Source organism: Tasmannia lanceolata, unplaced genomic scaffold (assembly GCF_043159265.1).
Source record: "Tasmannia lanceolata isolate RefF3 unplaced genomic scaffold, GAP_Taslan_0.1 ptg000037l, whole genome shotgun sequence".
NCBI classification, from domain to species: domain Eukaryota; kingdom Viridiplantae; phylum Streptophyta; class Magnoliopsida; order Canellales; family Winteraceae; genus Tasmannia; species Tasmannia lanceolata.
Genome location: NW_027518714.1, coordinates 22725439 through 22749968, shown reverse-complemented (window position 1 = coordinate 22749968; position 24530 = coordinate 22725439). Strand labels below are relative to the sequence as shown.

Below are 24530 nucleotides of genomic sequence, written 5' to 3'. Positions count from 1 at the left end.
AGAGAGAGGGAGAAGTAGATCCCCCATTTTTGCAGGAAAAAAATAAAAAAATGTGATGGTAGAGAAAGAGAAATAGTCCAATAGACAGAGAGGGGGAGTACTTGCTGACAGAAACCAGTCTCGAGGGAGAGAGGATGTTGCAGGAGAGAAGTTTGGCCAAAGAAGAGGCGATCGCCAGAGAGGTTGGCCGGAGAAGACGAATGTGGGTTTAGGGTTTTCTTTTCTCAAAAAACGAGTTTCACTCAAGTGAGCCCCGACGAATTTTCTCGCGTGGGAAAGGAAAATGCTTCTCTTGCTGTTTTGGCGAGAAAGTGAATCTCGTATTTGGCGAGAAAGTGGATTTTCCACGTCAGTATAATTAAAAGCCACATAATATTTGAAGTTTTCCCGAGAAATGAAGAGAACAGTGGGAAAACCCAATTCTCAGGAAAAAAAATGGGTACTTTCTTTTCTATGCCTTTCTCGAGAAGGCAAGTGAACAGAGCTTAAGGATTTTGGAAATTCCGTTGGGAAAAGTAGCTTTTACAGACGGATTTTTTGAAAATTTCGTAGGGAAAAACACCTTTTCCTTACGGATTTTTTTTTTTTTTTTTGAAATTTCATTGGCAGAAGTACTGTTTACCTAATGATTTTTCAAAATTATGTAGGAAAAAGCACATTTTCCCTATGAATTTTTCAAAATTCCGTATAGAAAAGCACATTTTCCTTACGGACTAATTTCAATTTTCGTAGGGAAAAGTACATTTTCTCTACGGTATTTATTAACTTCCATAGGGAAAGTCCAATCATGTCCCTATGGATTATTCCATAGAGAAAGGTGGCCTATCCCTACGGAATTACAAATCGGTAGGGAAAAGGCTTTCCCTACCCCACCTAGCTTATAGACATACACATGATCATATGATCGTTAGATCAAAGACTTCTTTAAGGCATGTTTGGATCTAGGGAAAAGAAAATTATGGAAAGTAATAATCTCTTGGAAAAAAAAAAAAATTTGGATTTTTTTTCTAAATTTTTTTTTTTCACTTTTTGGTTTACATTTATCAATTTTTTGGAATTCTTTTTCTATATGGTTCACATTCACTGTGTTTATCCCCACCAAATCAAGTGGCTTTCAGGAAAAAAAATGGTGAAATTCATCAATAACTAGGAAAGAAAAAAACCGTAGACGAAATCCAAAACAAGCTAGTGAATGCAAATGTTAATACAACTAAAAGAAAGCAGTAAAAGGAACATTCTGATGCCTGTATACTATCTTGAGAGCTTTGGCATTGGATATATACACATCTGTAATAAGCTCTGCCTAAAAGTAAACCAACCTAGAAAATGGTGTTTGAACTTGATATGGTTAACATGAAGTGAAATCATTGAGTAATTCCACCAAAAATTAAGATCACCTAGAACGATGGAAAGTGCAACAGGGAATATTGCAAAAAACGCAAATCAGTCTTCTTGCTTATTGTTTGTGCAGATATTGCACAAAACTCAGCTAGGCACCTACTAGATCAATCATTCGAAAAACCCCTTTCACCACATTAGCAACATTACCACTAACTAATAAGAGACAGGCTTTGGATGGCTACGACGCAGCCCACTTGTGACTTGTGAGAGCTTCCTGCAAACACCAGAAATGATGATGATAAGAGAGAGAGAGAGAGAGAGAGAGAGAGAGACTTTGGAATAGGGTGATCTAAGCTCAGCGAGGCCTAATGCGATAGTCAAGTGGACCCACATTATTAGGTTGTCTAAGTGATTAGTCAGTCTGTTGGGCCTAGCGTATATAGCTTGTGGCACAAAAATGATCATGACCCTCCGTTTGTGTGATAGTATAAAATAGAAGGCACACATACACAAATAGAGGGTTAGGATCATCCTATAAGGAGATCACCCAATAAAGTGGGCCCACTGTACTTTTTTTTTTGTTTGGACATGCATCTGCGAGTTGGACCCATAAATTAATGATTTGGATCGTCCATCCTCTATAAATAGGGATTTGGTAGGGACGATCGTAGAAAGCATTTTGAAGAGAGGGTGTTGCATGAAAGAATAAGAAAAAATCTGTTGACAAGTGGAGCCTAGCCTTGTGCGATTGTCCCTACCAAATCCCTTATAAATAACATTATAACATACATCCATTGACTTGAACCGAAAAAATTAAAATAAAAACCTGTGGGGCGAAATACCGTAATTGGGATTTGGGATGGGCTTCAGCTTTATATAGCGTGGAAGAAAGGTTGGAGTTGTTGTTTGATGGCATCGTTTTCCCACTCCAATGCTTCCCACCAGTCTCTGTTGCAATAAATCATCCTTAGATTGGGTGCCTTTTTTATCCCCACGGGAAGCCTCTTTATATTCGGACACCAATAAACTTCTATCTCTTCAAGTGCAGGGAAAGCCAAGGAGACCCCTTTGCAAATACTACCCAATTGAGGTAGGCTACGAAGATTTAAGACTCTCAACTTAGGGAGCAGTAATGGTAGAGCATCAACGTCGTCATCATCATGTTGGAGTTGGTCGACCTTCTCCTCCTCATTTACAATTATCTCCTCCAATTCATCGCAAGACCAAACATACAGCTCTTGTAAATTAGGGAGTTGTTGAAGATTAATTCGGCGCCAAGAAAAAAGCTTCCTCAACTTCTCACAACCCGACAAATTCAATTCCGTAAGGCTAGAGAGGGTTCCAGGTGGCATCGACCCCTCCCAAAGGCTCCGCAAATTAGGTAGAAATCCAAGATGCAGAAACCCTAAGTTTGGTAAAGCAGTAGTCTCTTCTTGTAGCCCGTTCCAATCCATCACAGTCACCATTTCTTGGCATCTGTAGATTCTACACTTTTTCAACTCATTCAAGTTTTCCACGCCGAGTTCCAAGAGGTCTCTAACTCCACCACTACAGTTTGCCCGCCTCCCATCATCATATGGGTCTACCTCGATACACAAGTCTTCCAATAGAGAGAGCCTCGATATTCTTACTTTGAGTTCGTGACAAGACACATCCAGAAGCCTAAGTTTAGTTAGCTCCTCAATCTCAATAGGTAAACAATCAATCTCTGTCCCGTCTCCAAGAGCAAGCACATCAAGTTCCTTTAGTGCCCCAACTTGAGACGTGAGCGTCTTCAAATTCTCACAATTATTTAGAAATAGTGCTCGAAGGCTGACCAAATTGCTAACGGATTCTGGTAGCGACTCTATGCTGGTGTCACTTAGGTCCAAAACTCGAAGGCTTGCCATATGATCAAAGAATGATGCAGGAATTTTTGTTAATGTTCTGTTCCGTTGAAGCAACAATGTCAGGAGCTTGAGGCAATATGGTGACGGGGGAAGACTATTTAATTCATTACGCATCAAGGAGATCCTCTCCACGTTTTCCCATTCCTTTTCCTTTGGGGGTTTGCTTATATCAACACCAGCGCTCACTAAGAATCTATACCCGTCTCCAGTTGGAGAAGTGATTCGTAATGCTAGATCCCGCATAACATCATGCATCTTGACAGAGTATGTCTCGGCACTTTCAAAAAGAGATGCATCTATGAGATGTTTTACTATAGCATGTCCCTTATCATATGCACCTGCACCATTGATAAAACCTTCCCCCCTCCAATACTCAATTAATCTATCTATTCGTATCTCATGGTCTTCCGGATACAGTGCCCCGTACAAAAAGCAATTCTTTGTATTGTCATTGTTTAACCTGTCGAAACTGAATTTCAAGCGCTTAAACACTTGTTCTTCCATATCTTCGATCTCACATGTAGTCGGCGAGCATAACTCATTCAATGCATTTTTCCACACATGGACATTAGCCTCCTTCCTCAAGCTCCCTCCCACCACGATGATTGAAAGTGGCAGACCATGGCACTCCTTCATCACATCCTTTGCTAAGGATTGTATGCTTGGATTTTCAACAACGTCCCCCACTTTGTTTTGGAAAAGTTTCCATGCTTCCTCTTCAGATAAGATATCTACCCTTATCTCCACATCAGTATCCATCAACTTACAAACTTGTAGGCGTCTAGTCGTCAGCACTATTTTGGAACCGTTCTCTAGGTTTATGCGAGGAATTCCAACATTGTCCAACTCTATTTTCTCCCACATGTCATCCAAAAGAAGAATGAACTTCTTTCTTTCCAATTCCTGATATATTCTTGTTGCCATATTGTCATTTGATTCATCACTTCCTAAATTCAATGACAATCGTTTTGCAATTGTATTCTGCACATTTCGCAAGCTCCAATCTTTTGAGACGGTTACCCATATGACAATTTCAAACAACTGGGTTATTTCTGCTGAGTTGTTCAGACTTTTCATCACCGTCGTCTTTCCAACTCCACCCATTCCCCAAATTCCAATCTTTTTTTTTTTAATGTCTTTGATGCATCCCAATATTTTTTGTAGAGTGCGATCAGTTGATGTGTTCTTTTCTATTGTTGGTGCAGGTATGGGTTCAGCTATATTTGTCGGTGTGTCAACGGCCACCCCAACGACCCAAGGCGCAGATTCCTCCAAGAGATCTTTGATCAAAATATTGGAATCATCAACACGTTTGCCAAGCTTCAACCGCAATGAAACATCCGGACACCATCCCATCAAACAATTTTTCTCCTCTTTGTATTCTTTCTCTATCTCATTCACCTTACTTTGTAGCCCTTCCACCTTTTCAAGCCAAATTTGAAATTCATTCGAAGCAGTCACTCTGCTTCCATGCTTACTTATCTTGCCTTTGATGTCTTCCCTTCTACCATACAGAACGCTTGCTTTTTCATTGAGAATTTTTAAATTCTTTTCAAGATTTTTGATGTAGCTAATGCATCGAATAATAGGATAACCTAACCACTTTGCAATTTCAAATACCGGTGCAGCAAGGGACTCCATATTGACTGCAAAATAAGAAAAGAATGAGAGGCAAATAAAAGTGTGCATTCAATCTTATGAATAGACATATCATATATAATCCACCTCAAAGGAATCCAAATAAAAAGATCAATTCTTTTAGGGAAATGATTTTAGCACTCCGCTGTTTTGATATGTCGCAAGAGTACCTTGTCTTTTTATTTTTAATTGGCATTGTCAGAGCTTTTGGGAACTGTAAATAACCTTTTGACAGCCCTTTGAACACTAAAAGACAAGAATCTTGCTCGACATATCAAAACATTGGACTGCTAAAATCATTTCCCTTCTCTTAATTTATAATATTTTATTCATTAGAAATGACTAATTCAATCTTCGTATATAGGCAAAAACAACACTCATATGCTCGTGATAAAAGATAAAAGGTATACAATAAAAATCCCTGCTCCTAAAAGACAAAGAATTGGGAAGACATGAATATTTCTATTAGTGAATGTATGTTGAGGGTTAATGGATGATTTCCATCCAAATCAGATCATAATTTACTGTGATTGAATTGAACGTAGAAACTTCATACAAAATATTCTATATCTTGATTGGGAAGAAAAGTTATGTAGATAATTTCATAAGGCAAAAAACAAACGGACGACTCAAGTGGATTACTAATGTAGAACGTATCATAGATGATTACCTTGGGCACCTGGAATAGAAAAAATGGGCCAAAAGGGCAAGTGATATTTGGCTACGGTTGGCTACAGTTATAGGAATCGGTATTAATGTACATTGTTGAAAAAAGGATCATCATACCTACAGGAAAGCCAATCAACTAAAGTTCATAGGCTGTTCCGAAGCATCTCAAGAAGAGGCCATTTAGAGGGTCAAATTTCAGTTTGATATCAAAATCTACTATTTATAATGTGTTTTTATCTTGCTCATTTTTAGCTGTCTATCGTATTGAGAGTTCTACTAGATTATAATTCTCCTAATTAAGGGTAATGAGTTTAATAAGTATAATATTTTTTACTATTTTATAAAATTTAATGTTTTTAATAAGTACAGCTTATAGGAAAGCGAGTTTTGTTTGGAGTCTTTAGGACCATTTAAGACTCAATGTGAGACTTTTCATTATTATCTATAGAAGTTTCTTTTTAGAGAAGTTTATTCTCTAGATCTCCTATGGATTCAAGGATTTGATCAAAGGTACATCTTCTCCCTCCTTTCTATAGTTTCATTCATGCGTCAGGGTGTGACCATAGATTACCCCCTTTCTGATGGCTGATAACAACGGAATGGGCTAAAACAATTCGCCAGGAATGACGATATGATAGTGATGGCATTCGAGGCTTTTCAATTCAAAGATCAATGCAGGAGATGCAAGTAGTGATTTCTTAATTGATAGACACCTTAGAGTGCAATCAGATCTGTGAGAACGAACCAGACATGATCGGTGAAGGAGCTTGCGGTCAACATGTTTGTGATTCACTATACATACTAAATCATGGACCTCCACACAGTGTAAGTGAATCCAACAATAAAGAGGTTGAAGAGCGAGACATGATAAAAAAAACCAATCAAAAATGATCTTCTAGACTTCAATTGTCAATTTCAATCAAAGGCTTCCCGATTGGCTTATTGAGGTAGTTATATTTTTATATTATATGGAGGTTTGCGAAGGCAAAGAGGTGAAGTTAGTGGCATAAAAGCTTAAAAGTGGGACTTCGGCCTAGTGTAAACAATTCCAACTTTTACAGACATGGCAGATGAAGGAACCGATTCAAATTTGGCAAAGAATGAAGCGGTTGCTGCGAGCATGATTCGTGTAAATAGATTATGATCAAGTGTTATTCCAACAATATTAGAATTGTCATCAAGGATGCCTATTTGAGAAGGATTATGTGAAAGTGTTTCAATGCTTATCCCCATGTAATGATTTGACAGAGACAGAATCATAGCAAGTAGCAAGATTCACAGGTGGATTGCCCATGGCCATCCATGATAGAAAATGGACACAACTCGTTTAGACCCTAAACGAGGTGTCAAGTTAGAACCTAGAGTAGATGCGAAACTAGATCAGCTTCGAGTAGGAACTCGGAAGTAGGGGGGTTGACTACTATTGAATCACCATGGGACATGATTCACAGCCAATGGAGAGGTCTTATTTGAGGGTGATCCTGACCACCCCTATCCATGAGCCGAGTTTTCGACAGTGAATAAGATAAAATGATCACTATTAGGAATGGGAACCAGAACTCATATTCTCCATCCCATCCGCTCCAAAATGATCACTACTAGGGATGGGATCAGAAAACCTGTATTCTCCACCCCATCTGCTCAAGTGTTATTGATAGCTTTACCGACTTCAATGGCATATTTTTATGCGGGTCCTACTAAAAAAAGGATTCGGTTATTCGGTAAATACATTCAACCATGGCCAGCCTAAACAAAAATTCAATCAATGTCCCCACTGTCAAGTATCTAACTTTGTAACTAGTTTAGAAGGGGCAGGAAACGGGAATCTCAAAATTGAAGGGAAAGAATAAGAAGTCCCCCAAGAACGTAGTGAAGAAATGTTGGCCTATGAAGATCAAATGTTGTCCCTTGTCGTGAGGAGATTAATGTAGTCTCCTAATCAAGAGGCATATCCACAGTGACACAACATTTTTTAAAAGAAGTATACAATGAATCAGAGATTTTGCAATTTGATTATTGATGAGAGCAATAGCGAAAATATTATCTCTATAGAAATGGTGTACGAAGTATAGTTGAAGATGGAAGACACCCTTCCATACAAATATGTTGGATCAAAAAGGTCAATTAAAATTGTTTGTTGAGAGGCATCAAATTTCATTTTCTATTGTAATTTTTTTTTAAAGATAGAGTTGTGTGTGATTTGGTCGATAGGAAAGCCTATCAATTACTTGATCGGCCCTAGTTGTATGATGTTGAGTACCCATAAGGGCAGAGACAATGTTTATATCTTTTTCAAAGATGGGAAAAATAATCATTGCCTCTATGAGAAGGAAGAATCAACCTAGAACTTTAATAGTGGTGGGGTGGTCCCTCCTAGCTCTGATAGATTTGTGAAAGAGTCTACAAAAATATGAGAGATATATGCCTTGATAGTGAAGGGTGATGTTGTGACTTGTGAGGCCTATCGGTAATCCAAAAGGCTAAATAAATTGATACAAGAGTTGAAAGAAATTATTCCCAATGAACTCCCAAATGTAATTCCTCTATATGTGATATTCAACACAATATTGACCTTATTCTGGGCACTAGTTTGCCTAATCGTTCGTAGTCATGAGTCCAAAGAAGAACAAATTATTACAAGGTTAAGTAGAAGAATTGGTTCATAAGGGACTAGTTAGGGAAAGTATGAGCTTGTGTGTCGTGCCAACATAGACGACAATAAGAAATATGGAAATTAGAGCATCTGTTTGATAGTAGGGCCATTAATAAAATTATTTTCTGAAGTATAGGTTTCCTATATCACTGCCGAATGATATGTTGGATATGCTAGAATGGTTGACAATGTTTTCCAGATTAGATTTAAGAAGAGGGTATCACCGGATTAGGATCAGATCAAGTGACGAATGGATAAAAGCCTTTATGACCAAGGAGGGTCTATTATATGAGGGTCCAGTAATGTCATTTGGGCTCACAAACGCACCAAGCACCTTCAGAGGCAAATGAACCAAGTTTTTTTTTTTTTTTTCTTATGAGTACTAATGAACCAACTTCTCAAGCCTTATCTTGGTCAATTCGATGTGGTCTATTTTGAAATTATACTAATATACAATTGTAGTGAAGAAGAGCATGTTGGTAGCATAAGAAAGGTAACATGCTATCTGGTAGGCTCTAAAGGGACCCATATAGATGAGAAGGTAAGAGCTATTATGGAATGACCTACACCTAAAACCACTAATGAAGATAAGGAGCCTTCTCTTACCGGTTTGTGAAAATTTCAACACTATCATAGCGCCCATCACATAATGCATGAAGAAATATTCTACTGACACTACAAGAAAAAGGGCCTATAGCGATGACTTTTTTCCGTTGCCCATTAATCGTTGCTACAACATAACTAGGCGTGCAACTCGGGTCGGGTTGGGTCGGGTTGAGGCCAACCCGAACCTGACCTGACCCGAGTCTCAACCCGAATTAAAAATTTCTGAACCCGACCCGAGTTGTAGAAGAAAAATAGAAATAAAAAAAAGCAAAAAAATAAAACTAGAAAAGAAGGTATCTGGGTGCTTCTTCCACCTGAGAATCGTGGGTGATAGAAAAATCGTGCCCATCAAATGATTATTGGCCTGATGAGTTGAGGTGGAACATCATCTTCTCAGGGAAGATGGGCTTGATGAGATGCTCCTTGAAATTAGCAGTTTCATTGTGTGGAAAATGATGATGAAAATGAGAGCGTTGTGGTGAGGAAGGTAACTGTGTTGTGGTGAGGTACCAACAACAAAGCATGTGGGATGAGTGGGTTAGTGTTACCGAGTTCAAGCAAAAAAGGAAGGAGGAAAATGGCTGAGGCGGTTTACAATATAAGTGTAAAATAGTTGGTATAGTAAGAAATGTAAAAGTAATACAATAATGGAAGAAAAGAGGTCTGATGGTGATGGGCCTAACGTACTGAGTACTACTGACTGATAGCTGTCGAGACAAATTTGAAAAGTAACTTTTGAAAGAAAAAAGATGGCCCCATTTCATTTGATCTCGTTTTCAAAAAATTTAACCTTCTAAGCAAGAAAGCTTCAGGTTTCGGGTCGGGTCGGGTTTTCCGTTCTTCAACCCGAACCCAACTTGAAATCAAATCGGGTTGCCTTTTTCAAACCCAAACCCGACCCGAGTTTTGACCAGAGGGAGTAAAATGAGTTTTGAGACAAAACGAGAGATACGTAGGATAAGGATGTGGATTTGAATGATGTTTCTACGGTTGAGAATTTTTTTAATGGATATTTTAGGGAATTAGGGTGGAAGATTGGTGAAAAAATAATGCAAAGTGAGATTAATGGAGGTTTTGGGTTCTTGAGAAGGTAGTTTATGGTAAAAAACTAAAAAAAATACATGAAAGAGATAGGTACAAGGGTTGGAATCTCACAAACTAAAAATCCAAGACATCGCACCAAGGGATTCCTACGCATCGCACCATAGGGATGATCAAGGCATCGTACCTTTGCAAGGAGTAGTGATGCATGACGACCGAACATTTAAATGATATTTGGCTTTGATACCAAAATTAACACAGGGCGGATCTGTGTGAGGAGGATGAAGGAATAATTGAAATAGGGGGATCTAAATTTCTGCAAAAAGTCTAACAGCAGATCGGAAAAAGGGTCTGTTATTGGTGAAGCCTGATCTCAGTCTAATCTGGAAAGTACTGTACACTCTACCTCGACTGCGGCGGTCCCGTACTTTCATGAATTAGGGTTTTTTCTCTTTATTGTAACGCGTCTTAGAACGCTATATAAAAGGGATGTGTTATCAGGAGACGCCTAAGAGAGGTGTGAGGGTTTTTGTAATCTTTTCTTCAGAATAGTGGAATCGTTGGCTTGTCGCTCTGCCGTGGACGTAGCCCATACCAAACTAGTTGGGTGAACCACGTAAATCTGTGTGTTCTGTGAAAGATATTTCGTTTTATCTTTGCATCGTTATTCTGCTGCGTTGTTAATTCCTAACAGGGTCATACAGAACAATTCGATCATTGGATTGACTTGATTCTTGAATATGTAGTAGGGGATATTATGGGAATGAATATAACCAATTTTGGTGCAAATCCGATCGTAATTATGGGTGAAAATACAGAATCTGTAATTTTTGTAAATCGACGGCGCAGATCTAATTTCAGGATCAGATCCAAACGTTGGATTACTCCGGGTTTTGTATGTGAGAAAAGCCTATAAGAATTAACAAACTCCAAAGTTTGGCCTCGATTAGACAGTCGGATGGTCCGATTGGGGTTGATTTACATAAATTGATTAAGAAATGGCTAATTTTGATTTGGGAGGGGTGGACAGAAAAAAGAAACATGAACGAGAGATAGAAAGGAAGGTCAGAATCTCACCAAAACCAAGGCATCACGGTTCCCCCCTCCCAAATCAAAACCAAGGCTGGTTTTGATTTTTATTCATCTCAGGAAGCTTTCTATACGCTAGGAATCTTTAAAAGTTGTTACCGGAGATCTTTGATCTTGATAAGCCAAAGGGGGAGTAGAGGGAGATCATCATGATTTCCCCCAGATCTTTTCTTCGGTCACTAGGAAGCCAGGAGGACTTGGACATGATGACAAGGAGGTTAAAGTTCATAAATGGTATTGCTTGGGAAAGGAGGAACGTTTCAAACCAAAATGAAAGCGACTGGAAGTGTTTGAAGTGTAACTACAACAATTTTGGCTCTCGTAGTATCTGCAGAAGATGTTTGGGGCCGAAGAATAACAAGAAGGAAGAGGTGGTTAAAACATAGGTTCCTAAGGCAACCCCCAAGGAGAATCTCACTCTTAGAGTGAATGAGAAACCCCTTTGGTCACTATCCCAATCGACTTGATTAATGACAGGAAGAAGACCCTAAAAAGCTGCTTAATAGGCACTATGAGAAACAGGTCCCTGCTGAAGAAGTTTGAACTTGGGTGAGGAGACAATGGGCCCTTCCGCTTCTTAGCAAACCATTTTCTATTAGCCCTTCAATGGTGCTTTTCTGTTTTGAGTCTCAGGGTCAGGCTACATCCATTCTACGGCAGGGTGGTGACGCTTTGGGAGGATATCTTGTTTCCCTTCAACCGTGGTCTCCTGCTCTAAATACTGGTGCAAAAATAATGAGGCTTAGGTTCTTCAATATTCCACTTCATGCCTGGTCTCTCTCCACGGCGGAGGTTTTGAGTCAGGATTTTAGGCAAGTTTTGGAATCACAGATGTCTGGTAGCCATGACCATTGTCTAGAATTTGCATCTATTAAGGTATTAACTTCGATGTGGAATTGTCTACCATCTTTTATAAACCTTATGGTAGATTCCACTGTCTATCCAGTTGGAGTTAAGATGGTGGATGAGGCATTAATGTCCTTTAAGGATCGTTCGGCGGAAGGGGATTCCTCCCCTTTGCCCCCCTGTCTTTGAAGCCTCTGTTGACCCTTCGTCGGCGGTTGACCCCCTGTGGATGGGCCTTTCATAGTAGTCCCTTGGGGTAAATCTGTCATATCCATGGTAAAAGAGCCGTTGGACAGATCTGCCCCAACATTTGAATTATCCTCTACTTCGGGAGCGGAAAAACCCTCAGATAAATCATAAAGGTTAGCCTCAACATTGAAAGGGGAATCTTGGGTTTGGGGCGTGTCAACAGACATTAAAAGCTAAATCTTGTATCAGCTCGAAAAGATATCTCTGACTGTCTCAATCTACAACCAGTGTCAGTTGAAAAAGCGGTAAAAATTAAAAAATCACTTTTTTAGAAATAAAAAGAATAGGGAAGTTCAAGAGTTTTGAATGACAGCATCAGTCATATCAGAGGGCTTCGTGTCAGCTCCTCTAGAAAGGGCACACCGATTCAGAGAGAAAAAGCAGGACAGAAAGGGCAAGGCATGCGTCTCGAAAATCATTTATTAACCATGAAAGGGGGCCTCTCTCTCTTTAAAAGAAATCCCTTGGGTTTCCGGAGGAAAGAAAACCCGAGTTACTTAGTCTCCAAGTTTAGCCTTCTCCTGAAGGACTTTGATAAACCTTTCTCCTCTATCATGTCGTCTGATTCTGGTCCCTCCTCTAGGAAGAGGAAGGCGATTTCTTTTGAGGTAGACGACCTTCGGTTCCTTAAAGACCTGGAATTCGATGAAAAAATGGCGGCAGAAGAGTGTCCTGCACCAAGGGAAATCTCCATGGGAATATGGAAGAGGTAATGGAAACAATTCAAGAGGGACGCTATGGCTAACAAGGATCGTCTTCTAAAAGTCTCACGGAAGACTGACCCTAAGCAGGCTTTTGTCGGAATCTATAAACTTCCATTTTTTAAGGAAGCTCTGGAAGAGGAGCGAAGAGCCCGCCGTCAGCGTTGGGAGGAGGTTAAGGCAGCAGAGATTGAGAGACTGGAAAAATTGGTGGCTATCTCAGTAGAGGAAACCCAGTAGTCAAGGGATTCCCTAGACCGGGAAGTTTGTATGGAGGTTCGGGTTCGGATGGGGTTGGAGTTGGAAGATCAAGAAGAGGGTTTAAGGTCGGTGGATCTTTTGGAGTCAGAAGAAAGTAAAGCTCTTCCTTCTAAGGAAATTGACGAGTTGTTGGCTATAGGGGATGTCTTTGGGATAGGTTTTGATGATGATCTTGAAGCCATTAAGAATCTGTTTCTATCTATGGCAATCAGAGATTTGAATGAAAGAAGGTTTGGAGAAGGATGGTGGAGAGAAGAAAGCCGAGGGTAGTAACCCTAAATGAAAAGCCTTTAGGCCCCGATAGTTGGAAAAAAATACAGGAAGTAAAAAGGAAAAAAAAGACTTTTCAGATAAAGAGGAGAAGGACGAAGAAAAAATATACGAAAGAAGAAAATTGAAGAATGGGTTATATTAGAAGATAGGTGTTTTGGGGTTGTTTCATTGAAAGTGTCTTCTTTGATTTGGGTTGTAAGTTGTTAGATGATAAATACTCTTGATGATCATCCAAGATAGCTATCGTTTAAATAGCACTGTGAATTCCCTGTCGATATCTAGAAGCACTCAATCTTCAGTAGCCATTGCTTGAGAGACTCGTTCTTTCGCTTAGGCATTCCTATGTGGATACTCTAGCTTTGCTAAATCTTCTTGGAATTTTACGATTAGATCTAGAGTTTTAGAGTTTAGAATGCAAGTTTGGTATTTTCAGGAGAATCGGTTTATCCGTAGTTTTAGAGGTACTTGTTAGGTGAACCAGAATTATTTGCAGTTTTAGAAGGGTACAGATGAAAGTTTTGAAAGAATGCTATGGAAGTTTGTAAAGAAGGCATGCTATTGATTAGCAGAAAGGGGAATTTTATGCTTTCACTTTGGCTTATTTTGCCTAATTTTTGAATTGGTCTCGGGTATGCCCGTGCCAATGCAACTTAATATTTTGTATTGCAGGCTGGGACTCCTGGTCCCAAATGCTATCTGAGTATTAATGAAATATGTCAACTTCCAAAAAAATAAATAAATCAAGGCATTACACTAAGGGGTTCCTAGGCATCGCACCTTTGCAAGGAGTAGACATGACGTCCACAAAAGAGAAGAAACATTCAAATCTTTTTCATTCATCATAACATAACATAGCATTCTTTTCAAAAGTGCCCTAAGGCTTACAATATATAAGAAGAAAGAAGAGAACTAGAAAGTTCTAAACCCTAAAAGAAAAAAAAATTGGACCAAAATACCCTATCGCTTGCTTCCTACTTAAAAATCCCGTAATACACAAGTGGGGACTATTTAAAACATACATAAGTCAAAGAATTTAAGTTATTTTGATGTAAAAAGACTAATACTCATACTATAACATAAAGGACTTAAAAGACACCTAAAACACACTTAAAAATTAAAATATAGCCCTACGATGGTCCCCATTATTCTCTCCTACTTGAAAAGCTTCGACCACGTCGAATAAAATGCTTGGCATGATGAGTAAAAGTTCTTCAACTGGAATCCTCGCACGTGTTGCATACGGTTGTCCTTTCCAATGAACTAAGTACTTCCAACACACAAGTAGCTTTGGGCAATCATGTCGTTGGTTTGAAGTAGTGTAATAACCATGTGCGCTTTCGATTTGTTCCTAATGACGTGTCAGCTTAGGGAAAGTGAAACTTGGTTTTTCTGCTTCCTTAAGTCTGTAGGCTTCTACTTCTGTATCCTCGAGCAAGTAGTAAAAATTTGGCAAGGGTCCAAACATTACGATCAAAGACTATTTTGGTGTAATCTGAAGCTCCTTTTGACTATGTTGAGCGACTTTCCTCTTTCAGGGGTGTTGTATGATAGTTGCTGCTCTCTTGATTCTCTTATAATGTTCACGAACTAACTTCTGTCGGAACCAACTTTGTACGACGATTATGGCTCTTCTCCGTTCTAATTCCGTGTTCTCCAAAGAAGGTATCAACAAAGGTTGTTTCGACACGATCTCCTGACTCTGTGCAATCTGTGAAGTCTCTATGGCTAGAGGACGAGCATGACAACCTTGGTAAATATGACCCACGCAATCCAAGTGGGATAGCAAACCGTCAAATTTGGCGTTCAAGCCTTCCAAAAATTCAACTATTCGATCTTCAGTGCATCTAGATGACATGTTTCCACCTTGAGCACTGATACAAAATTGATGCAGGACGATCGAACGTTGAAATGATAGTTGGCTAGAGGACGAGCATGACAACCTTGGTAAATATGACCCACGCAATCCAAGAGGGATAGCAACCCGTCAAATTTGGCGTTCAAGCCTTCCAACAGTTCAACTATTTGATCTTTAGTGCATCTAGATGACATGTTTCCACCTTGAGCATTGTTACCAAATTGATGCAGAACGATCGAACGCTGAAATGATAGTTGGCTTTGATACCAAAATGGACGCAGGACGGATCTGTGGGAGAATGATGAAGGAATAATTGCAATTAGGGGGATCTAATTTTCTGCAAAAAGTCTAACAACAGATCGGAAAAAGGGTCGTACGGAACAATCCGACTGTTGGATTGACTTGATTCTTGGATATGTGGCAAGGGATATTATGGGAATGAATATATCCAATTTTAGCGCAAACCGACCGTCCGACCGTAAATCTATTTGAAAATATAGAATCTGTAATTTTCGTAAATCGACGGTCCAGATCTAGTTTCGAGATCAGATCCAAACGTTAGATTACTCCGAGTTTTTAGATATGTGAGAACAACCTATACGAAGTAACAAACCCCAAAGTTTGGCCATGATCAGACTGTTGGATGGTCCGATTGGGGTTGATCTACGTAAATTGATTAACAAACGGCTGATTTAGGGGGGGGGGGAGAAACATGAACGAGAGATAGAAAGGAAGATCAGAATCTCACCAACCAAAAGCTAAGGCATCACACGAAGGGGTTCCTAGGCATTGCACCATACGGAAGATCAAGGCATCACACCTTTGCAAGGAGTAGACATCACATCCACAAAAGAGAAGAAACTTTCAAATCTTTTTCATTCATCATAAATAACATAGCATTCTTTTCAAAAGTGCCCCAATGCTTACAATATATAAGAAGAAAGAAGAGAACTAGAAAGTTCTAAACCCTAAATGAAAACCTAACAATTTTGGACCAAAATACCCTCTCTTGCTTCCTACTTAAAAATCCTGTAATACACATGTGGGGCCAATTTAAACATACATAACTCAAACAACTTAAGTTATTTTGATGTAAAAAGACTCTAATACCCCTACCATAACATAAAGGACCTAAAACACACCTAAAACACACTTAAAAATTAAAATATGGCCCGACGACGGTCCCCATCAAGTAGACATCACATCCACAAAAGAGAAGAAACTTCAAATATTTTCATTCAACCTAACATAACATAACATTCTTCGAAATGGCCCTAAGGCTTACAATATATAAGAAGAAAGAAGAGCACTAGAAAGTTTTAAAACCCTGAAGAAAAAGCCAACACTTTTAGATAAAAATACCCTCTTGCTTGCTTCCCACATAAAAATCCCGTAATACACATGTGGGGCCTATTTAAAACATAAATAACTCAAAGAACTTAAGTTATTTTGATGTAAAAAGACTTTAATACCCCTACTGAACTTAAAGGACTTAAAAGACACCTAAAATACACAAAAATTAAAATATGGCCCTACGATGGCCCCATCACCTTCCCAAGTCCAAAAGCAAGAAGTGAAGTTTCCAAGAGCTGTTAGACCCCCCTTATCACTCCACTACAACACCATCCCTAGTAGATTCACATACCACTAGCATGCAACATCACATCACACAACACCGTACCATTATTTTGCACTGCATTGTAGAAAACTACCCCAACATTGACATCTCTAGCAGACAAAATGAAGCTTCTAAATAACCTATCCATAACCCTAGTAGAGAGATAGACCCTCAGAGTCGTATGTCGAGATCGAAGCATCTATTCCATCCCCTTCCTTGAACATTCTTGATCTTTCAAGCTTTTAAATGTTTACCGTTGATGAGGGGTTTCTGCACGACGACTCAGCAAGGAGTCAATTGCTTTGAGACCAGGCTAGGACCTGCCAAGGACTCCGATTGCGCCCATTCGCACACAAAAAATCCTATGATTCTAGCTTTGTCCTCCGCATACTCGTATTCTCGGACAAAGAGGGACACATGTAGATAAATCCTCTTGTGCATTCGCGACGGCACACATTCTAGCACTCTGATGATGAGCCAGAGCTTTCCAAGAAGATACACCTCGATTTCCAAAGCATCCTCGAAACTTAACCCCATAAAATCTAAAAATATAATTCTCGAAAACCTCCACAAACCACCAAACAATATCAACCCAAGGCGTCCAAGTGGCTACCTACTAGCCGGTCAGATGCCTCTCCTAGGACCAATCACAATTCACCTGCTAAGACCTCATGAAACAACTAAGATTGTCTGTACAGCCACCGCCCAATGGACGATGAAATTAAGTTGAACCACTCCGACAATGGGCGGCACTGACAGAACCTCACTTTTCTAGACTACCGGCGGCAATTAGTTTACCATCGTTGTTAGTAAAGCTAACCCCTACGCTAGAAAAACGGGATGTCCGACCGGTAGCCCCCAAAATTATGAACTTTACCCCTCTCACTTGGCTATAAATAAGGACATACCCCTAGGGAAAGGAGAGGAGAGAGAGGACCTCTGGGAGTGGAAAAAACCCAGAGAGACCGGAGAGAGAAAAAGGAGGACCAAGTTAGGAAATCTAGAAGAGAGAAAAACTGAGAGAGTTAGGAAATCTAGAAGAGCGAAGAATTGTCGCCTACCCCGCCCTCCTGCAATCACACAGAACCTCACTATATACCCACAATGCAACCCCCACCACTCACACCCTTAACTCCGTCCAACCCTAGTCGAGACCCTGAGGAGATCAAGGCAATCAACATTGAAAGATTTGCGCCCCCATCTATGTCCTGGCAAGGACCTCTTGCTCGGTTGTATTCTCTCATGAGTGCAACTCAATCAACTAGCTTCTTGCATGTATACATTTTCCACTTTAACTCGTATTTCCTTATGTTGTTCAAGGAGCTCTGGTTAGATTTAGTGCCCTAAAAGCCGGTACATTTTGTATATGCTATGTTTTATGTATTAATAAATATCATGACATTTAATGGGTATTATCTTCGAATGTGTGTGATGTGCTTACATTTTGAAACATATTCGTCCCTCTGTAGTAAAGTAGGAATACCATGCTCAAGTATTCACAAATCCTTGGGTGTAGGGAGATATGGTATCCCAATTCTTTGCAGACTTTAAAAGTTCCTGGTTGGGATCAAGATTGGACATCTCTTCCTGTATACAACCAACAACGGTATTGCCTACAAGCACTTGTTGTGAGGTGGTTTATCTCAGTCACTTGGGTAGTGGACCCTAAGCAAGAAGTGTGCGTGCAATGATTGGATCACGCATTGAACAAGATCATATTAGAATAGCCTGTGGACAGGATTTAGTAAGGTTGTTCTACCTAGACAGAACCTTTTACATGTCCTTTGACCGGAGGGGTCATATTAGTCTGTGGGCCCATTCTAGGGTTTTAGTCTACCTTACAGCGATTCTTATTTGGAATATGTAGTACTGGATCACGCACTGAACAAGATCATATTAGAATAGCCTGTGGATAGGAGTTAGTAAGGTTGTTCTACCCAGACAGGACCATTTACATGTCCTTTGACCGGAGGGGTCATATTAGTCTGTGGGCCCATTCTAGGGTTTTAGTCTATCTTACAGTGATTCTTATTTGGAACGGGTAGTACTGGATCTTAGGACAAACCCTTGAGTTCAATAGGGATACCCAACATGGAATTCTCCACGCCAAAATTGTGGGGGATGACATCTACAGTCTCGGTCAGCACAGTAGGCCTATAAAATTGCTTGGCCAGACAAATTTGATAAATGATTTATCAAATTATTTTCGAAAAACACTTGTATGCTTTTGAAATTATTTTGAAAATACATTTCCGGGCCCAAACTGCTTAACTAGAAGGTATACTGTGAGTGGGAGCAGGGGGTAGTAGATGTCCACACTCCGTGGACCCCAACTAAGTAGATGTAGATCGGAGAAGGACTTACACGTTAGATGTAGTTAGGGGTATGGTGATCTGACGGTCATCTTCAAGGTTATGTCTCGACGGAGGCCACTAATCTGATGCGATTATAGTTTGACTATGGAGCGAGATCGCAGTGGGGGGCATCTTTGGGTTCTGCAGGATCGACCGTCGGATTCCTGCAACGATCGCTCTCATAACTCGTATGGCCCGTTTACATCCTTCTAGGATCAAGGTACCACATTTACTAGATTGCAGGGTGGATCGGATCCGTTGTATTGGACACCAGGGAACAAATATACATGGTCTTTTGGTATAGACACCAAAGGACATAAAAGTAATAACAAATTAGTTAAGTGTTAACTAAAGGGTATTAGGCGAAATTCAAGTTATTAAAATAGAGCTGAAATCCCATTGGGTCAGAGGTATTGATGAGAAGTATTGATGTGATGTAATAAATAAAAAGAGTTCTATTTATTTTAAATAAATGAATCATGAAAATTCTTAAATGGGAGAATTTTTAGGGGATAAGGTGGTCTTACACGACCAACCCATTCACATTAAAAATTCGTCCACTTCCTTTTAGCTTATAAAATTCAAATAAAGTAAACAAAAGAGCTTTTATTTAAATTTGAAAATTTGATGTTAATTAGTGCAAAATGTTTTTGGCAGATTATTTAGGGGAGTGGTCCCCACTCAAATTCGTCCACCACCTTTTGTATTTTATTTTTGAAATTCAAATTAAAAGTTAGATACAATCTAGATTGAGAAAAAGTAGGGAAGTTAGAAAGATAAAGAGAGATGGAGATTAGATAGGAATTTGTTTTTTATTTAAACTAAAACAAAGTGGAGATTTTGTAGGACAAAAGTCATTCAACTCACATGGAGAATTCGTCCAACATATCTCTCCACTTTAGGTTCATTGAATCTAGACATTTTTTAAACCAATTTGTAAAAGTGATAAAAATGAATGAAGTTTTTGTAGGGATTTTAAATACCAAAACTCTAGATTCTATATATACATATAGTGCACGAATTTTTCATCATTACCCCTAAGAAAATTCGTGCAACTCATTTCTCTCACAACTCCCTTTATTTCTCTCATCTCTTTCATCCTCTACTTCAAGATCTTGAGTAAAACTAAAAGAACACCAAAAAGCTCCATTGTTTTTTCGTTTTTCCCTTCGTTTCTGATCTATATCAGAAATCTTTAAAGACCAAAAGTTGTTCGTCATCCCTTTGTGTAGGAGTGCAACTCAGGTCGGGTTGGGTCTTGTTGAGGCCGACCCGAACTTGACCCGAGGAACATGTACTCAACCCGAGTTCCAACACGATGAGGTTCAACCCGACCCAACCCGAGGAACCCTTTTCTCCAACCCGAACCCGACCCGAACCGAGTTCAACTCTAGTTTTTTAGCTTCCTATAACAATGATAAAAAAATGTCGGGTTTCACTAGGTTCAGGTTGAGTTCGAGTCGGGTTCAGGTTTCACTAGGTTCGGGTTTCACTTGGGACGGGTTGCCCAACCCCTCAACCCGAACCCGACTCGAACTCAACCCAACCCGACCCGACTTTTTCCTGGGTTGAACCCAACCCCACTTGCACCCTTACCTTTGTGCGATCAAAAGGAATCCATTGGTCCAACTTGTCAGGTAGCGGTGTTAAGAATGATCGTAGCCGTTCGGGGAGTAGATCAAGCAGAGGATCACACCATATCCAGCAGTAAGTAAGGTATTATCTCTTCTCAAAGCATGTACTTAAATCGCCATCAGATCATCTAGATCCTAGGTTAACGGGCAAGATTGATAAAAAAAAATTAATCTATGTGATTTTATGTTTCGCTGCGCATAGCAATCTTGCCTGGGGGTGAAAACCCCTCTAACAGCTCTGGATCTACCATTAATCAAAAAGGGAATGTTAGATCGGATTCGCACCCGAGGGTTTCTAGCCCATTCACACAAAAAGTCCTCCTGTAAGGTTCAACCACTTTTGGTCAGTTCCACTCGGAACTCCAAGTTGCCCACGAAGGCATTCACCCTCAATACCGCTAGGGCGTTGGGGTATTTGGAAGAACGGTTCTTCGAAAAAACCTAGTAGAAGCAGAAGCCGATTTTTCAACTAATAAAAGTTAATCCCAAAATATCGCATCAATTCAACTTTTGGGGATTGTGATGAGAAGGAAAGGAAAAGGAGCACCCCATCTTACGAGCAAGGACACTAAATTAGGAATCGGGTCACCTAGAGCAATGGGTGAGCCGAATCCCAGGAAAAGTGAGCCCCGGATCCAGCCAGATCCATCCTTATAAGATGAGGCCTGTGCAGACCACCCTCTGAAACAACTCCTTGCTTCACTTTCTCCATTAGTGAGAATAAAAGGAGCGGATTTCAGTACTTTTTTAGCATCCATTTTTCCTTCAAGAGTAATTGGAATCCTGCTCTCATTTTTCCCGTAAAGACCGATCACCGATCTAGCGGAGCCGGTGCAAACCCCTAGGGGGTGCAACTTGGGTTGGGTTTTACCCGACCCGCATTGACCCAATCTGAAAATACCTTGGGTCGGGTTCTTAAATCATGGGTCTTGAGTAGGGTCGGGTTTCAAGTTGAAAAACCTGACTCAATTTCGGAAAGGGTAGGGTTTCAGGTTGAAAAACCAACCTAAAACCCGACCCAATTCGAAATAGATAAATTGAGTAATGCACACGTTAGTAAATATCATTGAATTTAACATCAACACTATTATTTTTGTATGTTTAAATGAATTGTTTATGTGGTTATATGAAGTTTACTCTTTGGTTTGTTGTACGATTACAAGTGGAGTTTCAAACATTGTCAAAAATTATAGAACTACCATCCTCTGCAAACCGGATGCATGTTTGCATTTTCTTGCTAGTTAGTCCTTGCTTAATAAGCATGAACCAGTGTTTTGTATAAAAAAAGATTAAATGCAAGCATCTAAGCACTCATACACCTATATATACCTTTATGTAATCCCATGCCACTAAGTTTGTTTCTCTCTGCATTTAATCTCAGTGAGTTGAAGTTAGATAATATAAAACAATGCGCCAACGTGAAGAAACCCGACCCGACCTGCGAATTGTAATGGGTATGGCAGGGTTTGGGAATCGTGGGTTTTCCGGAAAAAAAAACCCAACCCGACCCAACCCGAGTTGCAGCCCTACTAACCTCTTCCGGCCCTTGCTCAGAATCTTGATGCAGATAAAAAAAGTGTCATATCGGACCTAGGACCTGTTATTTCCTAGGTGGCAACTATGAAAAGAAAGAGACGTGCCTCCCATTCTCACGGGACTCGGCACGCCTCTTGAAGGTATGTCTATTATATTAAGGCCACATACTTTCCCATGCAAAATAGCATATACTCAGAAGGGGAAATGTCCGTCTTTTCCCCTGGGGTCAGCCAACAGGAAAGAACGAAACAAAAGAAAAAGTAAAGCCATATACCAAAACGACAAAAAAGAAACTAAGGTCACACAGGGAGGTGGATAGAGATTGACACGCCCGTGTCTCCTTCACTCTCCACCGCGGTTCCTTCCCTCATCTGGGCTGGGGTGCAACAGTCGACACTTGTTCTTAAGGTGGACTACGGTTTAGATTGACTCCTGATCAGTGTAGGTTCCAATGTTATTGTTAGAATATTGTATCCGATTGCAACTCTATGGTCCATTGACTACAGATAACAACCTTTGGCCATATCAAAAACCCCGGTTCACTCTATAACGGTCATTTCCGTTCAATCATGATCTAGTTGTTATTTGACTATTGGATTGTTATCGATCTCCGTGTGGTCATGGTTGATCCGAATCATTGGTAAACGTATGATCGTGATCTTGTGGTCCATATCGCACCTGCTCGAGTCCCGGCCAATGACTGTCATCTCGGTGACAGATAACCGATGAGAACCATTTAGTGACTGATGACACTCATCGGGTCAGCCAATTATCGAAGAAACTTATCTGGGTACGATCCCGTGGTCCATATTGCAACCATCTGTGATCGATCACATCCGAACACCATATGTTATCGTATGATTACTTTAATCGATAAGAATCGACTCTGATTATTATCAATGGCCCAAATCTACTCGGAAAAAATTAAACCACCTAGACGATGCACAAAAAGCAACACTATGCACTTATAGCATCATCAACCAACAGCTTTTGCTCTGCGCGCACATGTGGACCAGCATTGCACCGTCCTATGGCCACCATGCAAAACTCACTTTAAATAAAGCCAGAGCTAGGAGTAAGACATGCTTTATAAATTCCTCTAGGGAAGTGATATATCCGCCCCTTTTCATCACCAGGAACACCCCCTATCAGTGTATCAATGACTAAGGAGGGGCTGTTGTACTTATGTCAGAAGAATTCAATGCCGCTGATTGCCACACACACTGACAGAGGGTGTTCCTGGTGATCAAAAGGGGCGGATATATCACTTCCCATTCCTCTACAATGTGGGATTAAACGTGTAGTCTCCGCGAGCCTTTTGCAAACTTACCTTTTAAAAAGACCCATTTTCAAAAGGCAAAACTCCTAAAAGGCAAGCTCCATTGAAGCTCACCGTGCATTGCTAACCTTTGGCCAAGGCCACTCATTTTCAACTGGGAAACTTTCGCCCAGTCCCCGCATACTCACAGAAACCGTTAAGGGAGGGGGGGGGGAGATATCAGCGCCCTTCACATAGAGTCATCAATTTAAAAGAAATTATTTTCAATAAGCTACCTCAAATGAATCCAAACAAAATCACTAATTTTATATTTATCTAAGTTTTCTATAGGTGATAAAAAAACTAAATTCAATCTCATTATATGGGAAAAACCACCCAGGTGTTCTTGGGTTAGAACAATAGACAAATATACAATAAGAATCCATTACTCTTGAAAGGATCAAGATTGGAGTGTGATGCGATGATTGTGAGAACACACAAACACTTCATTACATGAAAAGGATAATTAAGTGAGATACAAATCTGAAATACAGAAATAAGAATTCAAACAACATACAATATGAACTCAAACAACATACCCGATTGTCCTGGTTAACAAATGCAATGAGAGAGAGAGAGAGAGTGAGAGATGAATGATCTTAAGGTTGCTTCTTCAAATGATCTTTATAAAAGAAATGAAGGGAGATAGATGCCTTCAGAGCATCACTTGATATTTTCGATCAGCTCACAGCAATAATTGAGGAGGGAGAGTCTCCTGAAGTCAAGGATTTATTTAAGTGACCTAAGTAAATATGGGTCTTATTTTGAATAACGAAGGTCCCAGACTCCCAGTGGTCAGCTGTGGGTACCCAAAAAACATCAACCGCTTAAACACACATTAAAGAATGTCTTTTATTATCTTGCTTGATTAACGGTCTAGAATCATCCAATTATGGTGGGACCCAGGTCAGTATACAAGACATGATTAAAATCTGATCTTATTAGATGATTAAAATTAA

The 24530-nt window shown here is 39.9% G+C and overlaps 1 protein-coding gene across 2 annotated transcripts; it reads right to left on the bottom strand.

The window, feature by feature from the left end:
* Nucleotides 1-1167: 1167 nt before the first annotated feature.
* Nucleotides 1168-24261, bottom strand: LOC143860867 (disease resistance protein At4g27190-like). 2 transcript variants are annotated; one of them, XM_077371712.1, is made up of 3 exons: nucleotides 24111-24261; nucleotides 2168-4876; nucleotides 1168-1615 (listed from the first exon to the last, which is right to left on the bottom strand). In XM_077371712.1, exon 2 carries the CDS (start codon nucleotides 4869-4871, stop codon nucleotides 2214-2216), a length of 2658 nt encoding a protein of 885 aa, XP_077227827.1. In that variant the 5' UTR covers nucleotides 4872-4876; nucleotides 24111-24261; the 3' UTR covers nucleotides 1168-1615; nucleotides 2168-2213. The 2 variants fall into 2 exon arrangements, with proteins under 2 accessions (XP_077227827.1, XP_077227826.1); XM_077371711.1 differs by having other exon boundaries at nucleotides 2184-4876.
* Between the last annotated feature and the right edge of the window lie 269 nt (nucleotides 24262-24530).